The following is a 22,505-nucleotide window of genomic DNA, read 5'->3' as shown; positions in this document are numbered from 1 at the left end:
TGGCAGGGCTTGAGGTTGGGTTGGTGGCATTCAGTCATTTGCCAAAGGCCTTGGGGTATAGAGGAAGTAAAATACAAAATGGCACTGCAGAGATAGATGGGACACATATGGTGTTTAGGCTTGGGCAACAGCGAGATACACCCATTGAGAAACTTGACCTTTGTGCAGATGGCTCAGGGGCTCCTGCTGGCACTGCGTGTTGCCCTTGGTGAATGAGAGCAGCTGGATATTACATGAGGACCATGGCAGAATGTGGCCTGGCACATCATTGGTCAAGGTGTATCTGGGCTTATAGACATTTTCCTCTGGTCCTCCTGAGCCCTGAAGTCCCTGGGACCCCTCGGGCCTCCCCTTTAAATCTTCTCTCCACCTACAGACAACAGCAAGAATCAGACTGAGCTCCTGGCACAGGAGCTTTTCCATGACAAGTTTATTAGAAGGGCACTTACAAGAGGAAGAGAGGGAACGAAAGGACACAAATCTTTAACAATAGGGGTACAATGCTTAAACAGGTGCTCTGCTTTTAAGATATAAAAGTTAGAAAAATCTAAAACACTATAAATACATACATGCTTTTTACAAAGTTATTAAAAGGTCAGGCTGGCTGAATAGTGAAGGTAATCAACATAGTCAATGTTCTATTCCCCATCCCTCACACACCAAAGTAAGGGTCCAGAACAGCCGAGTTGCAACAGCAGCAGTGAAGGTGAGTGAAGGCTTCTTGGATAGACGGCTCTCTCTCTCTGTAATGCTTTCACCCCTAGCAAGGGAGTGGGGCTTGGTTCAGAGGACCCTAGTGGAAGGGCCCAGATCTGACTCAGAGCTGCCTGTTTCTACACGCGGCCACTTGTTTAGCCAGCCTGGTTTGGTGTTTCTGGATGCTGAGCCAAAAAGCCACTACACCCTCCACCAACATTCAGAACTGGCTGTGCCCCAACTCTTCCAGCCACTGTCCTTGGGAGGAGAGACCTTTCCAACTTTCTTAAAAAAATTAAATAGTTATCTGTCTGAATGGTTTTAAGAAATTATTACATAAATACAAAAACACCAGAATACTAGAGTATACATTACTTCTGCATTAAAAAAAAAAAAAAAAAAAAAAATCCATTACAGAATCACTGAGAATTTCTCAATCCAGTTTACATGAGGCAAGTTTCTTTTCTATGATAGCTGTGTTTTTGAAAAGTTGCCTGTTTAGCCCATCATCTCCCCACCACCACCTCCCCATGGGAGATGCTTCGTCATCATTTTGGATCCATGTCCTCTTGCGTACGTTTTTCTGCTTTCCCTACCCACTTGAGAAGCTGCTGATGCTCCTTAAACCGTGATGGCAACACATTGTGAAGACTGTTACCTGAAAGGGGCCTACAAGGAAACATTTTTGCCACATAAAGACAGTACAGCTTTGCTGTGTTGAGGTTTGGTTCTGGTAAAATGGGGACACGTATGTTTTGGGGGAACTCCCAACTCTAGCCAAGTCACACAGTAAGAAACAGCGTCCAGGGCTAAACGTGTGCCCTCTTGCTGCTGGTATTCCCCTTGGTGAACAGTCCTACAAGCAGCCTGCAGATTGTTCTCCCTACATCTCCTGTGAGGACGAAGGAGTGGTTGTGTAACCTGAGCTCTGGCCCTGTGGAGACCCTCATGAGCCTGAGGCTAAGAATGAAACAGATCTTTGCGTCTTCCCCAGATTACTCACATACGTGCATGCCATGCACACACTACTTCAGACCTTTCTGTAGTCTTCAGTAAAAGCGTTTAGCCTGGAATATGCCCAAACTCTAGGAAGCCAAGGGGAGATGGAGAAAAATAAAACAAAATAAGCACACGATAATGTGCTATAGCTCACTTCAGTATATGAACAATGGTTTAAAAAAAATAATCACCATGGTCAATTAAAAAAAAGAAAATACAACACAGACAACATAAGGACAATGGAGACGTCTGCCAGCAGCCTTGTCCTCATGTGTGCTCTTCCTAAGAGTCAAAGTCCCTGCTCCTGACTCTAGGCTTGTCTCAAAATGTCAGGTCTATAGCCTGCCAGGAAGGTGGCCAACTGAGATGATGTTCCAGCACAGGCCTGTAATCCAAACCGGCTGGGGTAGCTACCTACGTATGCGCTGGAAGGATCTAAGTTACTAAATTGGGAAGAAGCGAGGTGGGGCGGGGAGAGAGGAAAGGGAATAAAAGTTGGCTCCTTGGAAGGTGCTGAAGACAAGGATCTATGTCCCAGTGCTAGCTACACTTGGGTCAGTCTCAGCACAAGCTGCAAGGTGAAGATGTCATGGCGGGGAGCCCAGGGCAGCGGCAACACACACGGTCGTGCTGCCTAGATGAACGCCACTTAAAACTGCTATCCAGTCACCAACACTCCTCTAGAACTGCCCTGGTTTCCTCTTGCCCCTTTCAACTGTCCTTTAAAAAAGTGTTTTAATATACAAATGCCACTCATACCACAGGATTTTAAAACTAAGAAAACTAGCTTGTGGCTTCAAGGAAGGAGACTGATGTTACATATGCCCAAAGCACCTATGTAGCGCTCTAAGGTGGGAAAGGCACCATTTCCTAACCTCTTAGGTATGATCAAATTTATTTTCAGTATGCCACTGGTGGGTTTGCCTACAATCCCACACATCCTCCTCTGATGGTCTAGTCTATAAAGAAAAAGGGCCAAGGAAGTAGCCTTCAGGTCTGAGCAATGAGGGTTCTAAGACACTATCCAAAAGCAGCCAAATGTGTCATTTCATCACATTCAAAGTTCATAACCTGCCAAAGTATAGGCTTTTTCTCCCCCCTTCACCTGGAATAAGACAGACTCCACAGATCACTGGATCACCAGAATCGGGCTGTGCCTGAAGCTAGTTCCCAAGCACCCAGAGGGCTGTGTGCTACAGGAAGCCCTCACAGAATCATGCAGCAGGTGGAGAATGCAGGCCCTCGGAAACTGCTGCCCGTGGCTTTTAGGAGAGGAACCATGACTGCTCTAGCAGAAGCCAAAATGGAGTATTTGTGTCCTGGGTCTCAGAGCTGGCTGGGAACATGAACCCATGTACAGGAGGTTCAGGGGGCTTCCTGTGTAAGCAACAGGCCACAGATCATTTCGACACCAGGCACATACTTCAGACTCACAGTATTTGGCCCTCTCAGAGGAAGTGAGGGGTGTTGTGTTGTCTCTGGGTTCTGAGTCAATACTCCTTCGAGAAGACTCACACAAGTCTGTCAAGGTGCTCCTTCCATCTCTTCCTGTGTCCTCAGGAGGCTTGGGGAGCAGCTGTCCTACCTGGAAACCTCATGGCTAGCGATTCAGAGGCACAGGACCCTGCAGGTGAGGCATCAGGAAACCTCTCCATCTCCCTCCAACATCAGAAATCTCATCACATTTGAGGTGTATACCCTGCCAAAAGTGTATACACTTTCTTCCCTTCGCCTGGAATAAAACAGGACTTCCATAGGAAGTCCGTTGATTTTAAATCCATGCAAAAATGTGGGATAGGTCATTTTATACAAAAACAGCAGCAAAGAACAAAGTACCAATTGAAGGTGGCGGTTCTGTCTATTGTGTTCTGCAAAAGGCTGGGAAAAGAAGAGGGCTCTTTTTTTTTTCCAGTTGAAATCATTTAGGCTAGTTTTCTCCCGAATTGCTGCTGGGAGCAGTACTTATTACACAATACAACTGCTATAGTTGTCACTGACGATCCTCTACCGGGAGCTAGGTCATCTTATATCCCAGGGGGAAGATGACAGACCTCTTTGAACCAAGCCTGCAATTTGCAAAGGTGTAAAAATATTTTAATAGCCCTTTTCATTTGCCTATGTCGGCCTGAGATGTTTTCCCTTCTGGTGAATTTGCTTCCGTAAATTTCAGCTTGCAGAAGTGCTGGCAGCTGTCTCTTCAACAAAACCTGGAAAAGCTTCACCTTAGGAGAGAGAAGGGAGAGAAGCAGTTGCTGGGTCTCACTCAGGTTTCCCAGTCAATGTGCCAGCCCAGGATTTTTAAAGAAAATATATCAACCAAACATTTAAAAGAGCATATGATAAAGTTGATTTAATGAATGCAACTGACTACATAAACCAATATAGCCGTATGCATCAGAATCTGGAGCGAGCTCTTACAGATGACTGGAGACGCGCCCAGTGCGGTGCTGCCTGAGACCAAACGCCGTCCCACGACAGGGGCCTCCTGCTTCATGAGGACACTTACCATCATTCGAATCTCTTTGAGATTAATGTGATAATAGACACTATACACTGCATACGCACTGGGCCTCAGCAGATCCTTCCAACTTTTCAAAGTGAAAAAGGACAAACGCATGTGAGTTTTTAAAGAGGTGGTGCTCATCAATTTTTCCCGCTGTCCTGTGTGCAGGTTCTGCTGAACACGCGCCTTCCAATCAGTACGTTCTGAGAGGGGAGGGAGACAGACAAACTCCCTCCCTCCCCACCCCAAGTCTATCCAGCTCACGAGGGGCAGGGTCTGCTGGAGTGCTGGGGCTGGGCTGGGAATGTTCATTGGAAGAGGCACCGTCACAAACATCAGAGAGCTGGGCGTGAGGTCCGCATGGCCCCTGCGGGCTCCTCCTACCTAGAACGCTCTTCCAAGGTGAACTCCACACTGCAGTCCTAGACAGAGGGGCGTTTCTGGTTGGACCGTGACAGCCCAGAAAGCTGTCACTCAAAAAAGGAGCCTGGGGGGAGGGGACCGGTGGTGTAATACTACCTGTTCTGCTCACTTAAGCCACCAGAGCAGACGCCATTTCCTGCCCTTCAAAGGGGGGCCAAAGGGTAAATGTGTTTGGCAGACACAGCTGTTCATAACATCCACCTCTGGGTTTGCTCGTGTGTTTCCGAAAACAGGTAGGTGCACCCCTTCAGTTGAGGGAGAAAGATTTCTTCTTCCTTGACAACAATGAGTTGAGTTCCAATTTTCTCCACCTCCTGCATGGCCATTTCCCCCAAGCCCGCCCTCCCCTACCACACTTAATGTCTCTAAGACACACTGGAACAGCGGATGCTTGGGGAGCCCATCTGGGTGAGGACCTTGTCAAGCCACTGCAAAGGCCCATTCAGGTGCAGCTCGATCCAGCAGGGGGTACTGGTCACAGTCTGTCTCCTGTAAGAAACAGGGAAAGGGGTTGGGCGGGGGGACTTAAAAACATCTCCAGGGGGCTACACAAGTCAGAAAACTTCTTCTGCTTTGGTGACACTCATCTTCCCAAAGCCAGAGAGAGAGACTACCTTGTGAGACGCTGTCCTAGAAGCGGTACCAGTAACTTGCTGAAACTACCAGGCCACACTCCTCCACCCAGGGAGGACTTCAGGTAAATTAAGTTCTCTCGAGGGGGAAGGAAGTCAGCTTTAAAGAGTTAAACATGTAAAGTCAACGGCAAAGAGTTAAATACGCAAAGTCAATTGCAGGGCACCCAGAGGCCCACCAGTTACTGTAACAGGCCCCCTAATAGAAGAGCCCACCATCCTGAGCAAAGGGCTTCCTGGCTCCCATCTGTACCAAATGGGCACGTGCCGCTCCCCTATCTCCAAATCCGGGCACAGCCCCAGCAGGCCACGATGACGTGTGTCTGTCTGATTGAGGGGTGTTTTTTACAAAGCGCCAACAGTGTCCGCATGCCTTCGGTTCCCAATGTGCTGATATAATTCTCATCTACGGCCTTATTTTGGAAAATCTTACAAGCAGAGCGAGCCATGGAACAATTACTGGAAAAAACCAAGGCACACCACACGTTTCTTTTCCCCAAAGCACTTTGTCTAAATTCAGGCTGGTTGATGACGCAGCTTGCAGGCAGGCTCCCAAAGGCCTCCACTGAGCAAAGGCTATCTGCTGAGGCTGGAGCCGCTGGTGCCAGCTGGAGGTGAGAGGTGTGGGCCCTGGGCCCTGCTTTCAGCCACCGCACAGAGAGAAGAGCTGAAACCTTACTCTCCTTGGCCCAAGAGGCAGGAGGACGACAAGGCTGTTCTGGGAAGGGGCCGCGCCCGCCCGTCAGGCTGCTGTGCAGTCCTGCCAGGCAGCGGTGACGCGGTGGGCCGCAGAGGACTGGGTGTGCTGGCAGGACATCCCGCACGGTGATAGTGTCCCCAGGGAAAGGCTCTGCCACCAAAGAGCCTCTTCCTAGCACTTGGAGCGGGAGAGCTGCAATGCCACACCAGGAACAGGGCTGCTGTCTTGAGGGCACCGCCCTCCTTGCTTGGCCTCTACTTTGCTTGTGTAGCAGGGAGGTTCAGAAATGGGCCTGCAGACAAACCCTGGGGTGTCTGCATGAGTGAGGGTACTTGAATGTGGCCCTCTCGACTACAGTCTGGTATAAGAAGAGCAAATGGACATCCCCTTGCTCTTCTCCACTGCAGTCCATCTTTAAATATTTCCCTTCTCCAGTAAAAAGAGCTTAATTTTCTAACCTTTCACTCCTGTTCCCTAAATGATCTAAGCCAGGGCTAAAAGATTGCTTAAAACATCTCTCTGGCTGGACCTTTGGGCCTGGGCTGATCTCTTTAGGCCATAACATAGGTAAGTTCTTTTGAGGTCTGACCACTTTGATTGCTTCACTGGTCACTCCTGAATTTCAGAGACACCCCAGAGACCAAGGGGCTATGTTCCCTGACACCCTGGGGCAGACACAGAAGAACAGCAGCTAAAATACGGTAAGTGGAAGAGGAGGATTTTACAGGACGAAATCCTCTAATGAGAATCTGACTTTCCATAAGTCATGCTCATCTGGATTTCATTACAAACGGTGGCCCAAGGCCAATATTGAAATGGGTTTGGCCTGGGTGCAGCATGACTGCAAAACAAAATGGATTCCAAACATCTGGAAAAATGAAGAAAAGGGGAGAGTAGCTTGCAAGGCACTGGCTCGAGCTGACGTGTGGGCACCCCTGCATCTGCCGCAGGAGCTGGCGGCTGGCAGTGGGGAGTGTGGAGCAGAAGGTGGGGGCACACAGCCCTGCCTCTCAGCAAACTTTTGTCCGTGAGTGGAAAGAAAAGGGACTGGATTTTCTAAACCCAAAGCAGGATGGCCTGAGAGATTGAACCCAAGCCGACCAGGTAGGCCTGACTACATCAGGGCCATGTTTAAACCAGTATCTAGGGCCGGGTACGGTGGTTCACACCTGTACCAACACTTTGGGAGGCCGAGGCAGGTGGGTCACCTGAGCTGAGGAGTTCTAGACCACCCTGGGCAACATGGTGGTCTCTACTAAAATACAAAAAATTAGCCGGGCGTGGTAGCACGCACCCGTAGTCCCAGCTACTTGGGAGGCTGAGGCATGTCCCAGAGGCAGAGATTGCAGTGAGCCGAGATGGCGCCACTGTACTTCAGCTTGGGTGACAGAGGGAGACGCCATCTCAAAAAAAAAAAAAAAAAGAAAGAAAGAAAAACAGAAAAGAAACCAGTATCTAGGACTCTAAAAAAGTCATTTCTCAGCGAGAAAATTTTGTTCCTTTATAACTACCCAAATCTCTTCCTCCCTTCCCTGACTCTCAAGTTTTAATATCCTGGGCTCCTCAGCATCACCAGGGGTCCCTGAGTCAGAAATGGAGCAACAGAGGAGGAAAGAACAATGAGCTGAAGACCTAACTTCCTGAAGAGGGTCATCCTAAAGCCATGTGCCTAAAATGAAGAGTAAGGAAGAAGCCGAGAGGGCAGAGTTCTAGACACAGCTCTTCTACCCGTGTGACTGCAGGCAAGCCACTCTTCCTCCCTGGGCCTCAGTTCTCTCATCTATCCGGATGATGCCGGCAGCCCCACCCAGGGCTGGGATGAGGATAAGAGGGAGCGTGTGTTTACAGTGCCTGCAGCTGTTCGGTGCCAGCAAACATCGCTCTGCAATTCCTCATCCTTGCTGCTGGCCCAGCCCCTCCTGCCTGCCAGGCCCTGGGCTCTCTCTGATCTTTGGTCTCTCTGCTCTTGATGCCAGGGCTGGCCTCGCTCATCTCTGAGGAGCCCCGCCTGCTCTGCTGTCCAGAGTCACCTGGAGTTGGGGCCCCTGATGTAGGCAGCACCCGTAACCGACCTGTACTCCGCTCCCCAGCCTTTGACGAAGCTCATGCGGATGGTACACATTCGGGTCAACTGGTAGACAGCCTCAAAGCCCTGGTTGACGGACTGGGCCAGGAGGGCAGCAAACTCCTGGTTGTTGAAGATCTTCAGGTTGCATCCTGGCAAAAACACAGAAACGGGGCTGTGGGGATGAAAGTGGCCAGGTCTGTTGCTCCCCTCCTGGATAAAGCAAGTCCTGGACCCCCTAGACCAGCCTCATTTATACAGCTCCAGGGACACATGGTGTGTGATGCATTTGCCACACACTCCACGCTCAGCACCACGCAAAGGGAAGGCCGACTCAGTCCCTCCCCTTGAACCCGCCTCCTCACTGGGAGGTGCCGCTGACATACCTGCAAGGGGAGGTGGAAGGCTGGCCCACAAGCTCCGACTCCCAGAGCGGGGAGAAGTCTGCAAAGTGGGCTTCCGAGACTAGGGAGATGGTGTGGAGAGGGGGCCTTGCCCTGGGCAAACAGGCCAGGGGACAGAGAGATAAGGGACCTGGACCAGGTTGCCCATGCTGTGTGGGGTCTGGTCGCCCACCTAGGAACAGGAGCTCTGGCTGTTCCACAGCAGGCAGTGCCAGCAGAGACGGGCTGGCTGAAAGGCTACTGGGCCTGCCATCCCCACAGGAAGCTCGGCGGAGGGCCCAGGGCACCCTCCACCTGGGCTCCTCTGATGAATACACCTGGTGCTGGGGCTAGGAGGGAAGGAGAGATCTGGGCCACAGTTTGGCCTCTGGGCACCAGGCGGGGTGGAGGTGACATTCACAGCTAAGTGAAGGTGTGCATCTAATTCTCCAGACAGTAAAACTAAAGACAGTCACAAATAAAGTTTAAAATAAACGTTGTTTGAAGTCTTACTGCCTGAGTGCCAGGAATGTGTCAACCAGAAAAATAAAGACAAAAGCACATGCCGGAAATAGCCAAAAGGTGAGCTGCGGTGACGCTTATGAATGAGCCAACAGCAGGCTCCTGTTCTTGCTGTGTGACTCTGAGCTGGTCGCTTTCTCCTGGGGACCCTGTGTCTCTGTATAATGAGGGGCTGGCCTCAGAGGTCCTTCCAGCTCTGACATTCTATGAGCTGACAAACACCACCAGAGCCAACTCAGCCCTCACCCAAAAGATGGGGGTGGGGCCGGGGAATGGAGGAGGCAGAAGGCCAAGAGCGTCACTGAGCTTCCTCTTCTCATTCTCTCCAAGGACAAGGGTGGTGGAACAGGGCTGAACCTGGGCCCTGACCCCCAGCAGGGTCAAGAAGCAGAAGAGCACCAGACTTGAGAGTCCATCAGCCCTAGGCCCCATCCTGGCTTGGTCACTTACTAGCTGTGTGTCCTTGGGCAGATGGCTGAAACTCTCTGAACTTGTCTCTCAAAGCGTCTCCTTACTTATAGAGCCAGAGAATAACTAGAGAGGACTAAATGAGGTCAAAGATCGGAATGTACTCTGTAAATGCAACCACAAAATGCTCTGGAAACCTGATGCGCTATTACCATTTCAGACTTTCTGCATTCTAAAGTTTCCCTGCCCGTGGTCCACCACTTCTCCACTGCCATCTGCTGCTCAGTGGGCAGGAAAGGGCATGCCACACACATGTCACAGGCAATGGCCCGGCCAGGCTACCTGCTCCACTAGCCTGTCACAGGCCACGTTCCGCGGGCTGCCGGCACAGTGGCTGCAGGTCCTGTGAAAAGTGGGCTTTGGCTGGGGCTTTCTGCCTTGGTTTCCTGAGGAAAGAGGCCTTAGACGGGATCAGCCACCTGCCTGATCTTGCTGTCCAGGCATGGCCCTGTCCAAACCACTCTCGGGGGTGCAGCCTGACACCTCTTCTTGGGGTACAGGTGGCATCTTCAGACTCACTCAGAAAACCCTCAGCAGTTCCCTAGAGTCAAACTCTGCTGTCCTTCCACGGCCTCATGCTTTGTGCTTTTGAAACATTTCCCCTGACCGTCTCATACGTGGCCCTCCTCCAGCCAGAGAGCTACCCATCCATGTCCTGCCCCCCATCACCTCAGGGCCTTTGCCTGGCCTGTTCCCCCTGTCTAGAAAGCCCTCCCTGTGCCTAGTGCCTACCTATCCTTCAGGATCCAGATGCTTCTCCTCCATGAAGACTTCCCTGATCCACCCCGACAGCTAAATGGGCCTTCTCTCTACCTGGGCTGCTGGCTTGGTGCTTGGCACCCCTCCCTTATACTGAACTCATCCGTGTCTTTGTCTTCTGCGCTCTGCAGGTTTGTAAGGTCTGTGGGAGCAGAGCAGGGCCCCATCTACCTCTTCATCCCCTACAGCACCTGGCACGGAGCCCTGCATGCTGTTAGTACAATGAATGAGTGAAGAAAGGAAGCCACACTGCCTGAGCATCTACACACAGGGCAACAGGCAGGTACCCATGGTTAAAGGCAGACCCATCAGATGCTACATCTGCTCCCTGGAGGTTCAGGGAAAGCACAGTTAGATCTGTGGGCATAGAGAAAACCCAATCGAATCACCTCCAGATTGAAAACGCAATCACCAGTGAGCAGAAAAGGTGAGAAACGTGGACTCTCTCCAGCATCCCAGGCATGCACTTGGAGAGGGACCTCAAGGCAGGGGTGCCTGTGTGGCTGGCTTACCTGGTGGGATCTTGCAGACAGTGGCCGGGTGCCAGCCATAGCGCTGGTTACAGTTGGGAGACTGGACAAAAATAGCGCTGTCACTGAGGCACTCTGCGAAGACCTCCCCTCCGATGTAGTAGAGCCGCACGCCTCTTCCTACAGAGATTCAGGTTAGACTGGACGGGGTGCCTTTGCTCATACACAATGGCCCTGAGGCTTGCAAAGGATGCAGAGCTGCAGGGCTGCTCCCAGTGACTGACAGCTTCCCCAGGCAAACGGGCCCCAAAGCCCAAGCCTCAAGGAGGAGAAATGGGCAATGCTGGATTCCTAAAGCCAAGGGAGGCAAATGACAAGACATGGGCACACAGGATAGGTCTCAGTGACAGCCTTTGCCACTGAGCAGGTGTGAGCCTCAGTCAAGTTATTCACCCTCTGAGCCTTCGTCTGTCTCTACGATAGGGATGGGGGCTGGGCACGGTGGCTCACACCTGTTAATTCCAGAGCTTTAGGAGGGCAAGGTGGGAGGATCACTTAAGGCCAGGAGTTCAAGGCCAGCCTGGGCAACGTAATGAGACTTCATCTCTACAAAAATATTTTTTAAAAATTAGCTGGGCATAGTGGCATATCCCTGTAGTCCTAGCTGCTTGGGAGGCTGAGGTGGGTGGATTGCTTGAGCCCAGGGGTTCAAGACTGCAGCGAGCTCCCATCATGCCACTGCACTCCAGCCTGAGAGACAGAGTGAGACCCTAACTCAAAAAAAAAAAAAAAAAGAGAAAATGGGAATGATAACGCCTACCCTTGCAGGATTACTGTGCAACACAGAGTAAGTGCCTGTAAGTGTCAGCTTTTCTTGCTGCTACTGCTACTACTACCCCACTACTATCTGGTCTCTTCACACTCCAAGATTCAGAGATTCATTGAGTAAACCTGCAGGGCTCCTTCTGGCGCAGCAGACACCCCGAGGAGCCCTTTATTGCAGGGATGGCTTAATGCTACCCCATATTTTTTTCTACCCTCAATGCATTTTTCTAAAACATTCCAGAGGTTTATATCATTTACTTTTCTTTCATCTCTTAAATCCACTCCAGATGGACAGAAATTATTTTTAAATTGGCTCTGCAACTCGAACAGTTACGTAAACTCTGACAATGAGCTCTTTGCTTGGCCAGGGGATGGTTCCTTCTCCCGCCTGGGAAAGTCTCTGTTCCATTACTGGGGAAGAAGCTCAGAGGTCAGAACGTGGAGCTAGGTGTTACAGGCCCAGCGTCAGGTGGGATGAACACCAGGTGAACGACCCATGCATCACTGGATGTCCCCTGTCCTGCCTCCTATTCCCACTACTGTCCCCTTCCTCCAACCACTCCCCATTTTTCCTGGCTTTAGTTCTGCAGGGTGCTGGTTAGCTCAGAGTCCACAGGAGGGATGCCTTCCTGGCTGTCCACAACTGTATCATGTCAGTAAGAGCAGGAGGCAGAGGTGGGGATGTGAAGACCCAGACCAAAAATGTTTGTTTCATTTCAGTAACAAAAAAATAGGCCGGGCATGGTGGCTTCCACCTGTAATCCCACTACTTTGGGAGGCTGAGGCAGGCAGATCACCTGAGGTCAGGAGTTCGAGACTAGCCTGGCCAACATGATGAATCCCCATCTCTATTAAAAATACACAAAATTAGCCGGGTGTGGTGGTGCGTGCCTGTAATCTCAGCTACTCAGGAGGCTGAGGCAGGAGAATCACTTGGACCTGGGAGGTGGAGGTTGCAGTGAACCGAGATCATGCCATCACACTCCAGCCTGGGGGTCAAGAGTGAGACTTGGTCTCCCCTCACAAAAAACAAACAAAAATCATATATATATATATGTAAGTAAATATATATATACATATATATATATATATTTAATAAAATATAGAAAAAAGCCAGTTGCAGTGGTGTATGCCTATTATCCCAGCTAATCAGGAGGCTGAGATGGGAGGATGGCTTGAGCCCAGGAGTTTGAGACTGGGCCTGGGCAACATAGCAAGACCCTATCTGTAAATCAATCAATCCAACAGTGGGATGCCACCCAGAATAAGTATCTTTTTTGAAGTAAAAGACAAAAAGCAAAATGGGGAGAACGGGTCTGGTAGTGGGGGCTGTCTGTCACTGACAATGAGGTCTCTGAGAGCCATTCCCTACCCTTCCCCACCCCTAGACATCAGGCCCCTCTCCTAGAAAATGACAGCACAGACCTAAGCCTGTGGCCTCCAAACTTTTCTTCTCTTCACTACAGAATCAATCCTCTCTTCAAACGAAGGCTTCTGTGAGAGCCCGAGATATAAAGCAAGCGAATGCAGAGGTGCCCTGGTTCACGTGGGGCCAGGCTTCCCTTTGCTAACCTGCCCAGCTCCTGAATTTGCCCCAGGAACCCTTCGCCAACCCTTGGGGCTCCAGGACGAGGTCTGAGAAAACGTCACTCTGCCATCTCTCCACAGCCCTTCTAAGTTCTCACAGTTGTGTTCTGGATGGTAAAATCCTCTAAGCATGATAATTTCATAAGCAAACCAAGCGATACGTAACACAGCTTCATCTTCCTTAAACTCACAGAGTCATCTTTTACTTATGTTCTGCGGGCTCGAAGGCAGAAGGTTCACAGTAGTGGTGTTTGGATGGTGGACAATTCTTTTCTACCTTTTCTAAATTGTCTAGAATAATGATACATGAAAATAAGAAAAGATCACTCTTCCAACAGCGACTGCCTACTTATCAACCTATCCATCTGCACTTTCAAACTCTTTTTATTAACAGGATTTCAGCCGGGCTCGGTGGCTCACGCCTCTAATTCCAGCACTTTGGGAGGCCAAGGCAGGTGGATCACCTGAGGTCAAGAGTTCGAGACCAGCCTGGCCAACATGGAGAAACCCCGTCTCTACTAAAAATATAAAAATTAGCCAGGCGTGGTGGTTGGGTGCCTGTAATCCCAGCTACTTGAGAGGCTGAGGCAGGAGAATCGCTTGAACCCGGGAGGCAGAGGTTGCAGTGAGCTGAGATTGTGCCATTGCACTCCAGCCTGGATAGAGTGAAACTCCGTCTCAAAAAAAAAAAAAAAAGATTTCATATGTTGCCTTTCTCATAGACATTCCCTTCTCGATCCCTTAAGTATTTTCCTCTGTGGCTTCCAGATTTTCTGAGATTGTATCTTTGAGTGGGAATGATTAAGTGGCCTGAACACTACCTGTCTGGCCCCTAAACAGGGCAACAGGGAATGTGGGGGCCTTGCTGGGGCGGTGAGTCTTCCCCCGTGCCCAGCAGGAGGCAGAGCACAGCTAAGGATGGAGGCAAGGTTCCCTGCAGAGGCTGTGTGTTTGGGCCTGGGGCTGGGGGCGCGATAGAGTGGCAGGGGCAGGGTTGGGGGCGGGGAATGGAGCCACCCCATACCGATATGTCTCCGCGTCAGTTCCACTGCTGCATTCCTGTTGACGTTGGAGAGCAGCCCTAGGCAGAAGCGCTCCGAATTGGAGGGGTCGGTGAAGCCGTCCACAGTCATGGATGGCTGCGAGGCGTGGAACGTCTCCCCGACGCGCTGGTTCAGCTCGTAGTAGGAGATGGAGCACCAGAAGGCCGGCTCGCAGTAGGTAACTGGCTGCAGGTCTGTGGACACAGGGCGGGCTACTGGGTCAGTGGGCGCCCCAAGCCCCATGCTCCCTGCTCCCTCGATGGGGTCCCATGGATGCTCTGGAAAACCATTTTCCCACATTTCAGAGGGATTAATAATCTCCCCACCCGGTGCCTTTTATCGTATAAAACTGGCAGCACCCACCAGAACAAGATGCTCAGGTGTCCGGAGGAGATTCCGTCAGCCTTGCCACGCTGTGTGTGTAAAGGGCCATTGATTTCTTTTTTTTTTTTTTTTTAAGCTCACAGAGGCCCTGCCCCGCCTGCTTGGCCTTGACTGGATGGAAGGAGTCTTCAAGCAGGGGCTGGGCCAAACCTGAAGAGGACCAGGGGCCACCCAGTACCTGGATGAACCTGGGACAGCCACTGCAGTGTGCCCACTGTGGGGCAGTCCACACCTCCCGCACAGTCACCTCTCAGCCTCTCTTGCAAGGTTCTCTTGCAAGTAATTAATCCTGCCCCTAAAAGGGCTTTCAGGTTTTGGCTCTGCACAGCCCTGGGGGCAAACTCCCAGCCTGTGGAGCAGCAGCTTCCAAGCCTGCAGCAGCCGAGTGGGCTCCCAATAGGGCCCCGTGTCAGCGCAGTGGACACACCAGGATCGTCCGCAGACTGAGCCTGGAGCCCTGCCTCTTATCACAGAAACCATTTTCCACACTTATCTACATGCCGGCTGCTGGGGTGGCTGGGACACAAACCCATCTGAAAGAAAATCTGGATTTGTCCCAGTTGTCTGTGTAGTCTCCATATGGGGCTCCTCAAAGCAAAACTGCCATCCTGCGAGGGGCTGGTTCTTTCTCAGAAGAGTAAATGGCAGCTTCTCCTTACACTGGAAATGGATCCCAGCCTTCCATTTCCTGGGGCCTCCTTGCCCTCCTCTTGCCCCAGCCCAGCGGCCCTGGCACTGTGCCCTCCTACTGCACGCCTCTGCAGCATCTCCAGGTCCATACTCTCAGCCCTTGGCCGGGCCCTCGGAATTCCCACTCACACCGATGCCACAGCCTCTGGACCAGGACTGCCCTGCGCCCTGGGCCAACCACTTCCAGCTGCTTCTCTGTGCTGAACTGACTGCTGGGCACGAGCCCTTGGCCTGCCACGCTCTGCTTGATGCCTACCTGAATCCCATCCATCTGCTGAAGCATCAGGGAGTCCCCTGCTCATTCTCACTCTTCCATCTCAAAGCTTCAGCCTGGCTCTGAAGTCCTTCTGGCTCTTAAATATACCTGGAGCCACGCAGTGACTAAGGGTGTGCCTCTATGCGAGCATCCTGACTGTCCAACTCAACCATGAGGTCCCAGGGCCCAGGCTGACATCTCTCCTCCCTCACTTTAACCCTCAGCGCAGGGCTCTGTTGAGGGGGAACAGGAGAGGCTCCCCGTGCCGTCGCCCTGGCCTGAGAACCCTGCTCAGTGGATACCAGGCAACGTCTAGGAGGGGGAACCCACCAGGGGCACCCCTGCTCATTAGACCTTCTGAAAGTGTGTAAAGCCCAAGAGAGAAAAGTCAGAAGCTGTTCTGCCCACAGGAAGGGGTCTGGTTGCCTGCAGGACAAAGTGTCCCTGATCCCCTTATGGGGTCTAGGTACATGATCCCTTCTAAAAGCAAGGTGAATGCTACCACGAACAGAGAAGGGGCAGGCCAGTAACACCCCTGCACTCCACACACGCCCAGGAAGTGTCAGCTGGAGGGTTAGGACACCCTAGGTCAGGTTTTTCAACTTCAGCACTACTGACATTTGGGGCCAGATAATTCTTTGTTGGGTGGGTGGGTGGGAGGGAGCGTGTGTAGATTGTAGGATGTTTACCAGCATTCTGACCCCTGCCCACTAGGTGCTAGCAGTATACATCCATACCACCCTCTCAAATTGTGGCAATAAAAGAAGGCTGTGGATGTTGCCAGATGTCTTCTAGAGGGCAAAACGGTGCTAGATATTTAACTGGATCATGGGACACAAGCTATCAAGCCATCCTCCAGACAGACTGGAGATCAGTCTTGGCTCAGGCACAGACTAGACGTGCAACTGCGAGCAAATCAGCTACACTCTCTGGGCCTCATCCTCTTTACTCTCGGCGCTGTTTCTAGACAGACAGAGATAACTCATGTGAAGTGCGGGGTGCGCATCAAGCACTCAGCACATGGTGTTAACACAATGATAAAAACTGGATTCTATGAACTTGAAAACAGCCTGGTCCTATCTTGATCACCATCAAGATGGAGGCAAAGCATTCTTAACCTTTTCCTCTCTTCCTGGGGTGGAGCAAAGGAAGATAAGGATGAAGGCATCAAAAGTACTTAATGGGGAAGGGAGGAAGGACAGGGCCGGGAGCAGCTGTGGCTTGTGTCCTGGCCCCTGAGGTGAGGCTGAGCCACGTCAGCCACATCTGGCTCTGGCTTTGCTTGATGCTTCAACATTCCAGTGAGATAAGCTATATTCTAAACAATGTGGTCAGTAAAATGTGAGCTATGTTGCTTTGGAAACGTTAAAAAAAAAAAAAAATCCAAGTGCAACCCAAGCATTCAGAGTGGTCAGGCAACGTATCAGTGCTGCTGGCCACCACTGCCCAAGTGCAGGCTCTGCTGATCCTGCTGTGTGATCTTGGGGACGTGACCTCCTTCTGTAACCTCAGTTTTCCAGTCCGTACAACGACTCTGGTGCATTAGAAGACAATAATGCTGACCACCGAGGTCATTCTCCAGCACAGGTCGGCTTGAACGTATAGCTTTGGCTGGCTCTGACTTACTCAGCAGTGTGTAGAACAGAACAGAGTCCGCACCCCGAAATCATAAAGCCCTGCCCAGCATTCTCTGGGTTTACTCCAGGCAGAAGAGAAAGAGCTAGGCTCCCAGGAACAGCAACCCAGCCCACCATTGAAAAAAAGAAAAAGCTGGCAGGCCACCCATTGTATCGCATGGTGCTGGAACCATGCTCTGGGGAGGGGTGGGCTTCAAGGACCCTCAGAATCAAAGATAGGCTTCGGGTCATAGGCCGAGAGGCCCTCCCAAGCAGATCTGAGCCCTTATCCAAACAGCCCTGCAACTCACAGACACACACTGGACAGTGTTGTGGAAAACCCCGGACACTAGGAACCTGACACATCATTAGGAAGACGCTTGTTTGAGGGAGCAGTGAAATCAGGCCAGTGGCAAAGTCTGCAGGCTGCCATTTCAGAGAGTGCTGTTTGGACAAGCTGCCCTGTGTTCAGAAGCGGGACTGAGCCGGAGCAGCACCCCAGCCATGCACTCTCTATTCTCTGCAAACAACTAAAAGCCAGCCGTGCTTTCCCTCCTTTCTAGGTCCCGCCTGCCCACCACACCTCAGCTGCTTCCTCCCAAAACTTGTGCAAGAAGAGTGGCAGACCAGAAAGTATGGTCACCACCTCTGGGTTCTGCCTTCAATGGCACATTTTTCTTTAAAAAACAAACAAACAAAAAACAGACCAGATGCAGTGGCTCATGCCTGTAATCCCAGCACTTTGGGACGCCAAGGCAGGCATATCACTTGAGGTCAGGAGTTCGAGACCAGCCTGGCCAACATGGTGAAACCCCATCTCTACGAAAGATACAAAAATTAGCCGGGTGTGGTAGTGGGCACCTGTAATCCCAACTACTCTGGAGGCTGAGGCAGGAGAATCACTTGAACCTGGGAGACAGCGGTTGCAGTGAGCCGAGATCACGCCACTGCACTCCAGCCTGGAGGACAGAGCAAGACTCTGCCACACACACATACACACACCCCAGAACACTAAATATGCCCTCATTTCTTTCCCAAAGGACTTATCCTTACCTATCAGAGAAACAAAAAGGACTCTGGAAAGAAGAAGGCTATAAATGGGATAACCATGAGGTTATAGTTACTGCAAAAGCATCTAGTTTGGCTCTGAGCTTCCTAGCAGACAAGACAAAAAGGGAAGATGATATGGTCTATGGCTCTGGTTGGTGGATGGGCAATGCTTACTAGTTCCTCAGGGTAAACAAAGCTTGTCCTGGCATTAAATCTTAAAAGAAATCTCTCAGGGGGAGGTAGCAACCCCTCCCCCGACCAATCAATTGATCAAGCAAGCAAGCAAGCAAGCAAGATCTGGTTTCCAGGGTTTACCAACAAATGCAGAAGCAGTTCTAGAGAAGGCTCCTCTAGGAGAAGGACTACGGGGAGGGTAAGGTGACACACCCCAATCAACAGCAGTTTCACCTCTAGGCTGAGCATTCTGCACACTGGGGTGGAAGACAACAGCACGTGCCCACGGCCTTCCCTTCAAACAGCCCCGCTCCCGGCCAGACTTCGAGTCTGTGCTAATCTCTCTTCCCAGTGCAGACGTGTTGGAGACGCAGGAACCTCCAGCTCCAGCCGTTGTGGGTCCCCTGCCCCCACCAGTGTGGTGTCGGCCAGACTTCTCGAGTGCCATAGGGCACTTAATCCATGGCTGGCCCCCTGCCAGCCTAACACATTGGCTGGCCTCAGTTTTCAGTCCTGTTCCAAGCTGGCACAGACGTTCCATTTTGTTTAAGAAAAAGAAAACAGAATAAAACCCAGAAGGCAACGCTTGGATTAAGGGATGCCTATTAAAAACACATGCAAGAGATTCAAATCCGGTAAAGGAAAAGGTGGGGAGGCAAGAGGGGGAAATTAACTTTCTCCTCTAAATCGAAAGCAAGGAACGGACAAAGGCCAGGAGCACCGCCGCTGCAAGATGAAAGGTCAAAACAGAAATGGACTGGTTTCCTCCGGGCCCACCTCACCTGCGGAAGGCAGTTCTTCCTCACTCTAGGAGATTTCACACTCCGGTTCCCATGTTCCCCATCCGCCACTTCTCAGTCCTGCCTGGGTCCTCTGCCTGGACTGCCCATCCCCCTCCTCTGCAGGGACGCGATCTTTAAGGCCCAGCTCATGTGGCTGTGAAATACTCTCTCACTGCCTCAATGCAGAATTAGCCTTGTGTCCCAGAAACTGTGTACCTGAGTCTCCTGTGCTAGAGGGTGAGGTCTCTGTGAGCCCACGCCAGCTGTGTCCCAGCACCCAGGGCACTAATTCCAATCTATGTATCTAAGGACTAAAACACCAAACCAGGCTGCACAGAGACCCCCATGCCCTTTTAGCTTATGAACCAGGAAGTTACTGCAACCAGGAACAGTGGCAAAGTCTAAAAACCGGGCCCACGGGAGTGTGAAGACGGAGCCTGCAGCTGACTTCCTGTCATTATGTCGCCTGCCTGTGATTTCACAAGTGTGGGGAAGACTGGAGCCAGAGGTTGCCTTGTAGAAGAGCCTTGGGCAGCAGCATGAAGATACCTGGAACTGGGTTGGGCCTGGGCCCCGGCCGCTGTCCACGCTCAGGGCCAGTGGTCTTCGGGCTGCCCTGCCCCCACACAGGGGCTCACACATGAGCACAGGGGCTCATGAAGCAGAGGGGAAGCTGGGCCTGTCAGCGCGGAATCTCACCCAGAATCCTAACCCTGACTCACTGGGCGACTCACCCCCAATTCACACCGTCCCAGCAGAGGTGCAACTAGGCCAGCGCAAAGTGGCACCCATTCTCTGCTGGCCAGCCTCGGGGAGGGTCCTTCCTTTGGTAGAAATAACCTAAGAATCCTCAACTCTCGGGCAAGCTGCCTGAGGAAGGGGCAGTAGGGAGGGAGAACTATGTCAACAGGAGACGCTGCCTTGGATCCAAGCTCAAGAAACATCCCATCATCCTACTCTACACAATCTAGAAGGCAATTCACAGCACATGACCACCTTTCAGTCTGAAGCACTGCATCCGGCATCAGCCACCTCCAAGCTGCCCTGTCCCTCTCACTCCAAGCTGCCCCATCCCCGCTTCTCTCTCCTGGCACTGGCACTCTGGGAAGCCATCGCCTCCTTTAACTGCAGCTCAACTGCTCCCCCAGGGCTCTCCCTGGTACATTATTTTCCTCAGTCACGGCTCCGCCCTAATTGTCTCACTTTAAGACAGGGAACAACTTACTCACCGGGCACAAGCCAGCTCACTACCTTTTTCCTCTCTCCACCTGCCTCCTCCTTCCCCTCCACTTACCCCAATCCTTCCGCCTTAAATGCCTAGGAAATTCCCGGTGACTCACCCAGCACGCTGCGTAATAACAGGAACATCACCTGCTCGTATCCCCTGCCCTGCAAACAACGGTCCCAGGGTCTCCGAGAGCCTGCCTGGGGCAGGATGCTGAGCCCGGTCTCAACCAGGAGTCCCTGCCCCGTAATTACCAGAAGTGGCTTTGCTGGGGCAAGAGGCTCAACCTTCCCCAGATCTGAGCCCTGGAGCTAACGCCTGGAGTGCAGAGGAAATGAAAGGAGAAACCAGATGTCCTCTGCTTTCTTTCTTTTTGCACAGTAATTTCATAATAATCTCTTTAAAAGAAATAATCAGATGTCCTCAGATGTCCCCATTTTCTCCTAGGAAGAGCTCCCTGTGTGCTTGCCTCCATCCTAGGATTTGGGACTCACTGACTCTGAGTCAGTGCAAAGGCTGCGCTGCTGGGTGCCTCCGCTCCCCACCTGTTACTTGCCCTTCAGTGTACTGCTGACTACTGCAGCCCCTCCCCTCCCACACACTGCTCCCTAAAGGCTCCCCCTTGAACCCCTGATGCCAAATCCAAGGCCGCTTCTTAAATCTCATTTTGCATCTCTGCAGGGCCTGCTTGTGGCCACCGTCCTTCAGGGCTTCCCTCCCCTCTGAGCTGCGGTGACCCCATCATCCCCCTGACCTCAGCCTTCCCCAAGGAACCCCCCGACCTGAGTGCGTCTCTGGCTGTCTTTCCATATTGAGCTGGGTCGCCCTCTCCACTAAATCCATCCACTGTCATGACTTCAGCCAAACTTTATTGGTGTTTGCAGAGTGAGATCTACGGATGGGCAGTGGGGTGTTAAGAGAGAAGTGCAGGAATAGCGATCAGTGCATGGGAGGAACACTGGGTCAGACAGGCCTCCTTCTGCAGGCTCCTCAGAGCGTGGCCATGTGAGTCCCTCCTGAGTGGGGGCTGCAGGAGGGGCCACAATACAGGCTTTCCACACTCATTTAACCACCAAATCCCTTCTCTCAGGCCCCGCTATGGGAAAGGCTGCCACATATGTTAATGGTTTCCAAATCTGCACCTCCAGCGCCAGCTGCTTTCCTAAGCACAGGCAACCCACCACCATCTTCTACCCCAAACCCATTCCACTTCCTGGGTGTCCAGCCTCGATGGAGGCATTACCATCATCCCCACTTAACGCTGGTCAACAAACCCTGCTCATTCAGGCCCATGACTCCCTCTCAAATGCATTCTCCCGGCTCTGGACCATTTCTCAAAAGCATCCATCTCAGCCTCCTCGAGAGGAAGAGCTGTCTAAGTGGGTTTTTGTTTTTGTTTTGTTTTGCCTCCAGTAATTTCCCCTAGAATTTAGCTTCCACACAGTGGCCAGATTAATCTTTATGAAGCTGTCATCAGAAAACCTCCCCATTCAAAACCCATGAACAGCTGTATTCTACAGGTAAGACGGCGCTAAGCAGACACTCGGGTCTTTTCTCAGTGCCCCACCTGCCATTTCAGCCTCGTCTTCCCACCTTGTCCTTCTTGAGACAACCACCAACCACCATGCCAGCTGTCCTCAGATCACATCCTGCCCTTGGACCTGCAATGGCCTTCCCTCCTTCTCTGCCTCACAGGGTCCCACCTGTCCTTCAAGCACCCGCTCACACATGGCACAACCTCTCCCATGTCTCCCCACTCCATCCACACTTCCCTACTTTCCTCCTTGGCATGCACTATTCCTCCTTCTTCTGGGCTTGCTCCATTGTGCCTGGGCACCTGGCACAATGCATTACAGGTGGACGTGGACACCTCCAGCTGCCCCTCCCCCGCCCCCAGGCTGCAAATGCCTGTGCTCTCCCAGCTCTGGCCCCCAGCATCAGTACATACTGGGAACTCAGCCAATGTTGACTGAGTGCATGAATACAGAGGAGACGCCTGGCCGGCCTGGAATTCCATCGCTCCCTCCCTTGAACCCTCAGATTTCTTTATCTGCACCTACTTCTTGTTTTAGAATAATTTTTGGTCTTGCCTTATTGATCCCAACAAGGCCATAGCCCGTTGATGGCTGGGTCTGTGGTCCCTCTTCCAATCCCCCACCTGAACGGCATGCAGACCACAAGTATCTGGGAATGAAGGAGTGAGGAAGAGGCAGGTAAGCAGGCAGGGCTTCCCCTCCTGGGGCCACAGCCTAG

General features: G+C 51.8%; 1 protein-coding gene across 5 annotated transcripts in view; it reads right to left on the bottom strand.

Moving 5' to 3' along the window:
- Positions 1 to 389: 389 nt before the first annotated feature.
- The window catches only part of SMAD3 (SMAD family member 3), a 129,979-nt gene continuing 107,863 nt past the window's right edge, over positions 390 to 22,505 (bottom strand). For all 5 annotated transcript variants that reach the window (XM_025390852.1, XM_025390851.1, XM_025390854.1 and 2 more), the window contains 4 exons: positions 14,057 to 14,269; positions 10,663 to 10,800; positions 8,026 to 8,170; positions 390 to 5,110 (listed from right to left, as the gene is read on the bottom strand). In XM_025390852.1, the coding sequence (XP_025246637.1) occupies positions 4,987 to 5,110; positions 8,026 to 8,170; positions 10,663 to 10,800; positions 14,057 to 14,269 (620 nt within the window). In that variant the 3' untranslated portion in view covers positions 390 to 4,986. The remainder of the gene's footprint in view (positions 5,111 to 8,025; positions 8,171 to 10,662; positions 10,801 to 14,056; positions 14,270 to 22,505) is intronic.

Source organism: Theropithecus gelada, chromosome 7a (genome assembly GCF_003255815.1).
Source record: "Theropithecus gelada isolate Dixy chromosome 7a, Tgel_1.0, whole genome shotgun sequence".
NCBI classification, from domain to species: domain Eukaryota; kingdom Metazoa; phylum Chordata; class Mammalia; order Primates; family Cercopithecidae; genus Theropithecus; species Theropithecus gelada.
The sequence above is the reverse complement of the archived record's forward strand: the minus strand, read 5'-3'. Positions and strand labels throughout refer to the sequence as shown.